This window comes from Prunus persica, chromosome G2 (genome assembly GCF_000346465.2).
Source record: "Prunus persica cultivar Lovell chromosome G2, Prunus_persica_NCBIv2, whole genome shotgun sequence".
In the NCBI taxonomy this organism is placed as follows: Eukaryota; Viridiplantae; Streptophyta; class Magnoliopsida; order Rosales; family Rosaceae; genus Prunus; species Prunus persica.
Window position 1 is genome coordinate 8,814,273 of NC_034010.1, and position 9,522 is coordinate 8,823,794.

Sequence of the window (9,522 nt, forward strand, 5' to 3'; positions counted from 1 at the left end):
GAAATTTTTCTAAAGCAAAAACCACAGCAAGCAACTCATTTTCGGTTATGGAGTAATTGAGTTGGGCATCATTCAAGGTCCGGCTCGCATAATGAATCACATGGGGAAGCTTGTTCTTCTTTTGACCTAAAAATGCACCAATAGCAAAGTCAGAGGCATCACACATTATTTCAAATGGTAAAGACCAATCTGGAGCTATGATAATAGGGGCTGAAGTTAGCTCTTTCTTCAAAGTCGTAAAGGCTTCCATGCAAATCTCGTCAAACTCAAAAACAGCATCCTTAGCAAGGAGATTACACAATGGTCTTGAAATGCTTGAAAATTTTTTTATGAACCTTCTATAGAATCCGGCATGGCCCAGAAAGCTTCTAACTCCTTTAACAGAGGAAGGGGGTGGTAGATTTGTGATGATATTTATCTTGGCTTTGTCCACTTGAATTCCCTTGTTTGAAACAACATGGCCTAGCACAATTCCTTGTCTTACCATGAAGTGACACTTCTCCCAATTCAAAATCAGATTTGTTTCCTGACATCTTGTAAGCACTAGAGACAAGTGGTGAAGACAATCATCAAAAGATAAACCAAAAACTGAAAACAAACCAAATGGCATCCTTCTATAAGCAAATGTACCAAATGGGCATGTGAACGTGGTTTTCTCCTGGTCTTCCGGAGCAATGGGAATTTGATTATAACCTGAAAATCCATCAAGAAAACAGTAGTAAGCATGGCCAGATAAACGGTCAAGCATTTGATCAATAAAAGGCAAGGGAAAATGATCTTTTCTCGTGGATGTGTTCAACTTCCTGTAATCAATGCAAACTCTCCAACCAGTGATAGTGCGTGTTGGAACTAGCTCATTCTTCTCATTCTTTACAACGGTGATTCCGGACTTCTTTGGAACCACTTGCACAGGACTCACCCACTTAGAATATGAAATTGGGTAGATGATTCCCACATCAAGTAGCTTCAAAACTTCAGCCCTAACCACCTCTTTCACATTGGGATTTAGCCTCCTTTGTGCATCACGAGATGGTTTGCTGTCTTCTTCCATTAAAATTCGGTGCATGCACATGCTTGGACTAATTCCTTTGATGTCTGCTATGGTCCATCCAAGGGCTGTTTTATGTTCTTTCAGAACTTCAATTAAGCTGTCCTCTTCATGTGAAGTGAGACTTGCAGCAATTATAACAGGGAGAGTTTCATTAGTACCCAAATAAGTATATTTAAGATGATTGGGTAGAGGTTTAAGTTCTAGCTTTGGTGGGGTGATAATGGATGGCTCCAATTTTGTGGAGGATGATACAAGAGGCTCAAGTGGTGGCCTAAAGGATGGTGGGTATGGCTGAAACACTTCTAAGGCAGCCATCACTTCTTGGAACTCTGATTCAAAGAGATCTTCCTCTTCTTGTGTTAGGACCGCTTCCAAAGCATCATTAGACTTTTTCTGCACAATTTTAGAAGAAACCTCATGATCCACAACATCAATTGAAAAACAAGTATCAAGAGTGATAGAAGGTTGAGACAGAGCATCAAACACTTTAAATTCAACAGTTTCACCCAAAACAGTCATGGAGAGGGTGCCATCTTTCACTTTGATGATTGTGTCTGCAGTGGCCATGAATGGTCGCCCGAGGAGAATGGGATCATCACGGTCTACATATGGGTTATCCTCCATATCCATCACTACAAAATCAGCCGGAAGAATGAGTGTATTAACTTGAACTAAAATATCTTCTACAATACCTTTTGGATATTTGATAGAATGATCAGCTAGTTCAAGACGAATTGAGGTTTTCTTTATCCCTTCTAAGCCAAGCGCCTGATAAACTGAATATGGCATTACATTGATGCTTGCTCCCAAGTCCAACATGGCTCTTCCAACCGTCTTATCTCCGATGTTAATGGGAATGTTAAAGCTGCCAGGATCTTCTAGTTTTGGTGGAAGCTTCCTTTGCAACACAGCACTCACATTCTTGTTGAGCTTTACTTCTTCACTTGGAGTAAAATTGAGCTTGTGAGTCATCAAGTGCTTGATGAACTTTCCATATGCAGGAATCTGTTTAACAACATCAAGCAAGGGCAAATTGATATTAACTTTACTCAAAATATCATAAATCTCTTTAAAAGCCTTATCTTGATTTGCTTTCTTCAAACGGCCTGGAAATGGAATCGGTGGAATATATGGAGGAGGTGGGATGTATCTATCTTGATGAAGATGTGATGGCACAAATTTGTCATCTCTTTTATGCAATTGAAATGGATTGGGTTCCTGAGAATCAGATTTGGCCTTAGGAGCAGATTGGGACGTTTTGGGTTGTTCTCCTTCCATAGCTGTGGTTTCCTCTTCATCTTCATCCTCTACAACCACAACATCATTTGATAGATCAGAACCAACTTTGTTATCAACAATCTTACCTGATATGAGCACATGAACGGCCTTGGCTTCTTGGTTTTTTGGATTGATCACGGTTTGACTTGGCCATTTCTCAGGTTCTCTTTGAGCTATTTCAGTAGCTATCTGGCCCAATTGGACTTCCAACTTGGAGATGGCAGCTTGTGTTGTTTGCTGGAAATTGTTTTGGTTGATTGCCATTTGCTTCACTAAATCCTCCAACGATGATGATTGTTGTGGCCTTTGGAGTGAAGGGGGATTCGCTTGATTCTGTGTATTCCTCCATGAAAAGTTTGGATGATTCCTCCAACCTGGATTATAACTTTGAGAATATGGGTCATTTATTGGACCTCGGTTGTAGGAATTCACCAACTTAGCTTGCTCTTGCACAAATTCTGGATATGCAGCCCCAAAGGGACAAGAAATGGTAGGATGATCATGAGTTTCACAGATGCTACACACTTCCTTCAAAGGGTTTCTTGAGTTCAATGCAAGGAGGGCATCTAGCTTTTGTTCCAATTTGGAAATCTGCACACTGGAAGAATCATTAGAACCACCAGCAATACGTTTACCTCTTGTATCGGTGTGTTGGGTCTCCATTGCTATCTCCTCAAAGAGTTCATATGTTTCTTTTAGAGTTTTAGTCTTATAAGAACCACCTGCAAAATTAGTGACAATATTATGGCTAGAGGGGGTTAGTCCTTTATAAAACATACGCATCTGAAGCTTCAATGGAATCCCATGATGAGGACATTGATTGAGCAGCCCGTTGAATCTCTCCCATGCTTCACAAAATGACTCATCATCTTGTTGTGCAAATAGAAGGATCTTGTCCCTAAGCATGTCGGTTTTTTGCGTGGAGAAATATTTCTCCAAGAACTTCTTTTGAATGGCTCCCCAATTCATGAGTGAACCAGGCTTCAAAGAATTCAACCAATATTTCGCCTTATCTTTCAAAGTGTAAGGAAACACTCTCATTCGAAGTTGCTCTTCCGTCACACCTGTCAAGGGAAAAGAGCTCACAACATTAAAAATATCCTTTATATGAGTTAATGGATCTTCATTAGGTAAACCATAAAAAGAAGGGAGCATATTAAGATGAGAAGATTTAAGCTCATAGTTTCGAGCTGCGGTGGGCAGCAAGATGCTTGAAGGGGATGCTGGAATTGTTGGGATATCAAGGTCTCCCATGAACTCATTGGCAGCCATCTCTTCTTCTTCTTGGTCTGAACTTGATTCCGAATTTGAAGGTGAAGACCCTGGGAGGTCAGTGTGGATAGCAAGACCTTCAAATGTGGCAATGGCTTGCTCTTTTGCAGTTGCTAACTCTCTTTCTAGACGATTCTGAATTTCAGAGATCACCCGGTTTGGTTGCAAAGATGGCCCTGCGTTCAAAGATCTCGAACGTTGGAATGAAGACCTCACTTGTTCAAGGAAAGGATTACTAGACATAAACTACCTGAAACAGAAAATAATTTGAGTTAATTAGTACTTCTAAAAGAATAGGGTAACCTTGGGCACATAACCAGGGAAGAACTTTCATTCAGTCCCCGGCAACGGCGCCAAAATTTGTTGTTAAAATGTTAACTCGCAATTGTACGGGCCAATTAGTAGTATAGCAAGACAAGTACGAGGTCGTACCCACGAGGACTGAGAAGTTAAAATTAGTTATGTACTTAGATTATCAAATTCAAGAAAGTAGGAGGTTAAGTCTAAAATAGAATTTAAAGCAAGAGTGATTGTAATTGTTGAACAAATGAGGCAAAACGAAATTTCAAACAAAAGCAAAGTGAACAAATGTAACAAAGAGTACTTTTGTAGGCTGGAAAACAGATTGGGAGACTAGGGCATTCGGTTCACCATAACAATTCAATTCTGGGTTATAAGGAGTCAAGTGACAAGTCTCATTCGAATTCAAAGATTGATTCTAGCTAAAGTATGATTAGGCCATGGTGTCTGGTCCTAACCCTGTGCTCCTAATTCCCTAACTTGATCATTTGTTGTCTAATCTAAATTAAGCATTAGGAACCCATTAAGCATAGAAGAACAATTTAAACAACCAAGCATGTATCTAATCCCTGTTGTCGAATGTCCATACATACTTTTCTTATTCATAGTTCAATTCAAATCAAAGCATGGTGTCTACTCTTGATTCAAACCAAGGTAGCTAATATACAAGTTCTAATGGTGATCAATCATCCAAACAAGCATATTAACTGATAAGCATAAAGAATAGGAATATGAATCATGAATCAAACTTGAAACTCAAAACTTCAACTTATAAACCCAGAATATTCATGTTAGGTTACATCATAGCCCTAGTTATGAATTTAGCTACTCATAATGGAAATGAAACTTAAGCAAAAATGAGAAAACATATTGAATGCAATAAGAGTAGAGAAACCCAATTCTGAAGTTGCTTGTGGTTTCCAAGGCTTCTCCAGGTGCTTCTCCACGTCTAATGCTACTCCAAGAACTTTCTCATGTCTAGAGTATGGAAACTAAAGAGGTGATTTGGGATGAGTTTGGGTGGTTGGTGATGGCAGAGAAAGAACAAATTTGTAGGAAATGGAAGGAAGGCTTGTTGGAGTTGTTCCTCCCTCTGATTTTGGGCTGAATGGAGTGATATAAGATGGCTGGAGTGAATTATTGGTCAATTGAGTGAATCCTTTGCCTTTGAGTAGCTGACACACCTCCCTAAATTGCTCCCTAAATTGCTCAACATGTCTGGTCTAAAGTCAAGGAAAGCTGTGGTGAGTCACATGGCTCAAAGAAAGTATCCAAGGCTCAACAACTGGAAACTGCAATCCTGAGCCTGGTGTGTATATGGGCTCACGAATTGGGCTCAACTTCATAATCTGATGCATTTGAGTAGTCCATCTTGAAGTTCAGACTCTCATCTTTCCAACTACATATTATTTGGGCCAATCCAAGTTCGGAGAAAGATGTTAAGGCCGAAATGAGTTGCTAACCCAGTCTGCTCGGTTTTGCACCATTTTGCATCTTTTCTTATCCAAAGACACCATTGCTATCTAAGGCCCAATGAACTGAATGATAAACAGAAAAGGGATTAAAAGCACACGTTTGACTCAATAACATAACCAAATCATAAGCTAGAAGGGTACAAAATGATATAGAATTGTGAACTGATCATCGGGGAAGTTTGAACACAAAATCCATTGTAAGCCACTCCCACTTCCACTCAGGAATCGGAAGTGGTTGCAATAGCCCTGATGGTTTCTGCCGCTCAGCTTTCACTTGCTGACAAATTAAGTATCTTCTAACATACTCTGCTATTTCTTTCTTCATAAAAGGCCACCAGTAGTGCTCTCTCAGAGTATGATACATTTTTGTGCTTCCAGGGTGCATTGCAAACACTGACTCATGGGCCTCCTCAAGAATCTCCCTTTTTAAACTTTCATCATTAGGGACATATAACCTGTTACCTACCATAAACGCTCCATCATTTCTTATGGAACAATCAGTTCTGTCGCCATTTGCAACCTCCACTCGTAGCGTGCAAATCAAAGGATCTTGGGATTGAGCTGCGAGTATTCGTTCTACTAGCACTGGTCTCACATGGAGAGTAGCTAACAGTGCTCCCTAATTATCCACATCTAGCCCAACTCTGAGCTTCCTCATTTCTACCATCAATGGCAAATATCTTCTTCGAAGATAGGCTACAGATCCTGAAGATTTCCTACTGAGTGCATCCGCAACAACATTAGCTCTTCCTGGGTGATGCTCGATGGTACAGTCATAATCTTTTATCAGCTCTAACCATCTTATTTGCCTCAAATTTAATTCCTTCTGGGTGAATAAATACTTTAAACTTTTGTGATCTGTAAACATTTGGCATGTCTCCCCATAAAGATAATGCCGCCAAATCTTTAAGGCAAAAACTACTGCAGCAAGTTCCAAATCATGAACAGGATAATTTAGCTCTTGCTTCTTCAGTTGTCTAGACGCATAAGCGATCACCCTACCATGCTGCATCAGCACACACCCAAGTCCTTGTTGAGACGCATCACTATAGATCACGAAGTTCCCACTATCATCCGGAAGTGCTAAAACCGGAGCAGTGGTCAGCCTGGTCTTGAGTTCGATGAAACTTTCTTCACACTTATCTGACCACGCAAATTTAACTTCTTTCCTTGTCAAATAGGTGAGAGGTGCCGCTATGGTGGAGAACCCTTCCACGAAGCGACGGTAACCCCAGAAAACTCCGTATCTCAGTAACACTGGTTGGTCGTAGCCAATTTACTACTGCTTCAATCTTTTGAGGATCAACATAAATGCCCTCTGCAGAGATCACGTGCCCTAAGAAACTCACTCTATCTAACCAGAACTGACACTTGCTGAATTTGGCATAAAGTTGCCTTCTTCTCAGAGTCTTCAACACAATGCTTAAATGCTTCATATGTGCCTTCTGACTCTTAGAATACACCAGAATGTCATCTATGAACACAATCACGAAGCGATCTAAGTAATGTCGAAACACTCTGTTCATGAGGTCCATAAATGCATCACCAAGAACTCATAGTGCCTATACCTCGTTCGAAACGTTGTTTTAGGCACATCCTCTTCTCTAACCCGTAACTGATGATATCCAGACCTCAGGTCAATCTTAGAAAAGACCTTGGCACCCTTCAGCTGATCAAACAAGTCATCAATGCGAGGCAAAGGATATCTATTCCGCACTGTGATCTTGTTCAGCTGCCTGTAGTCAATGCATAACCTCATGGTGCCATCCTTTTTCTTAACAAATAACACTGGAGCACCCCAAGGAGAAAAACTAGGTTGGATGAAACCCTTATCTACCAGCTCCTGCAATTGAGTTTTTAACTCCCTTAACTCTCCTGGTGCCATTCTGTATGGTGCCTGAGAAATAGGATTTGTTCCTCGAGCGAGCTCAATAATGAACTCCTCCCGATGAGGAGGTAATCCAGGAAGATCCTCAGGAAATACATCTGGAAAGTCCTGTACGACTGGAATATCTTCCAATCGCAGCCCATTATCTCTGGTATCAATTAGATGTGCAATATATCCTGAGCACCCTTTTCTGAGCAACCGTTTTGCCGTCATAGCTGAAATGAGGCAAGATGGAAGCACTCTACGTTCGCCATAAAAAGTTACTTCAGGTCGTCCGGGACTACGGAATACAACTTCTTTCCTGAAGCAATCTACTGAGGCACGATGTCTGGCCAACCAATCCATTCCTAAGATGACATCCAAGTCAACCATGCCCAAAGGAATTAAATTTGCCTCCAAAAACACATTTCCCATCATCACTAAACTATCGCGATACACTGTACCTACCCTAAAAATCTCTCATGTAGGTACTGAGATCGCCAGTTCAGTCTGCAGAGCCGAAAGTCGTACATTGGCATTATGGCCAAAACTAGGTGTGAAAAATGAGTGCGTAGCCCTAGGGTCAATCAAAACTCTAGTAGGAATGCCAAAGACCGGTAAAATACCTGTAATTACATCAGGTGATGCATGTGCTTCCTGTTGGGACATGTTATACACTTTGCCTGTGGCTCTGGAACATCCACCACGTCCCCTTTGCTGACTGCTGCCTCGGCTGGCTACACTGGTTTGGGCTCCACCACTGGACGAAGCCTCCACAAGCTGTGGTATCTCCTGTGATCTACCCTGCATAACTGTCCCTGTTGTCGATGCAGCTGTGGTCTCTCTAGGCTGAAGGAACAACGGGCAATCCTTTCAAAAATGTCCAGACTGTCCACAGTAATAACATCCAATAGTGCCCTGCTGGCGAGGCCCATAATGGTACCTACTACACTGAGCACATTGGAGGCGACTCCTCCTACCAGATCCTGACAGCAACTGTCTTCCAGTACCTCTAGCTGCACTACCCCGAGAGCGGTTTCCAGAACTGCTACTTTGGTTGGAACCTCCGCTGGAGCTGAATCCAGGTCGGTAACCTCCATAGCTACGACCACTAGATGATCCCGAACTGTAACTACCTCTCTTAGATGATCCCTAACTAGGACCACCTATGTCAAACTGCTGCCTACGGAGTTCACCCCGTGGTCTGGCCATCATCTGGCTGCTTTCAATCAACGAGGTAGATATCACCACATCAGCAAAATTAGTCAACCGCTGACTGATCACAATATCTCGGATGGAAGCCTTTAACCCCATCGTGAAAATTTGACACTTCTTGCTTTCATCCTCCACTAGTGGCAGACAATACTTAGACAGATCATGAAACTTTTTCTCGTACTCTAATACAGTCATCATCCCCTGTTCCAGCTGTAAAAACTCTTGCATCTTCACATTCTGGTAGGCTTGTGGGTAGTACTGACTGTCAAATGCAGCTCTGAATACTTGCCACGTAATGGCTAAAGGATCCCGATATCTCCTCTTGACTGAATCCCACCAATGTCTGGCATTTCTGATCAAGAAGAAGGTGGCCAGAGTAACCTTACTGTTCTGTGGAACAGCCATGACCTTCATGATCCGCTCCATCCTTTCAATCCATTCCTCAGCTATTGCTGGGGTACCAACACCATCAAAATCAGTGGCCCCAATCCTCTTTGCTTGATCAGCATATCCCAGGGAGGGATCTCTAGGTTGCCCAGTCCTGGCTAAAGCCTGAGTCAGCAACTCCAAAGTCTGCTGGAAGTTGGGATCTCCCTGCATAGTAGGCACAGCAGGTACGGCTCCTGACGAGCCTCCAACAACAGACTGCTCTACCAGTTCAGGTACCGGTGCAGGAACAGGAACTTCCTCCTGCCCGAGCTGGGGATCCTGTCCCCTTTGTCGGGACGACTGTCTAGTCCCTCTACGGACACCACCACGCTTAGAAATAGATTTTCAGGAAAACGGGAATGCACAAAGTGCAAAGTCTACAGGAAATTAAACCTAATGATCTGATACCAAGTTGACAGGACCCGATCCAAATTTCGCTTTGGAATCCGAGCCAGACCCTATGCTTGACCGACACCTGGTGAATGTTGGACACAAATGACCTATTTGCCCTTCTATACAAAACATGATAAAATAATAAGGTTAACGTCTACCGAAAAACCGGCAGAGTTTCCCTTGTAACTAGCTCAATACCAAATCAGTTACACCTGCCAAACAAGTATATATATCTACAACCA

General features: G+C 42.1%; 1 protein-coding gene across 1 annotated transcript; it reads right to left on the minus strand.

Moving 5' to 3' along the window:
* Positions 514-5,522, minus strand: LOC109947283. Its single transcript, XM_020557216.1, has 3 exons — positions 1,744-5,522; positions 590-1,653; positions 514-543 (listed from the first exon to the last, which is right to left on the minus strand). The coding sequence occupies exons 1-3, from the start codon at positions 3,842-3,844 to the stop codon at positions 514-516; spliced, it is 3,195 nt and encodes a 1,064-aa protein (XP_020412805.1). The 5' UTR covers positions 3,845-5,522.

Coding starts and splice junctions, on each gene's coding strand:
- LOC109947283 (XM_020557216.1), bottom strand. CDS start 3,844: ATGTCTAGTAATCCTTTCCTTGAACAAGTGAGGTCTTCATTCCAACGT. Junction 1,654..1,743: donor TTCTATCAAATATCCAAAAG/GTATTGTAGAAG, acceptor ACCCATATGTAG/ACCGTGATGATCCCATTCTC. Junction 544..589: donor TGCCATTTGGTTTGTTTTCA/GTTTTTGGTTTA, acceptor ACTTGTCTCTAG/TGCTTACAAGATGTCAGGAA.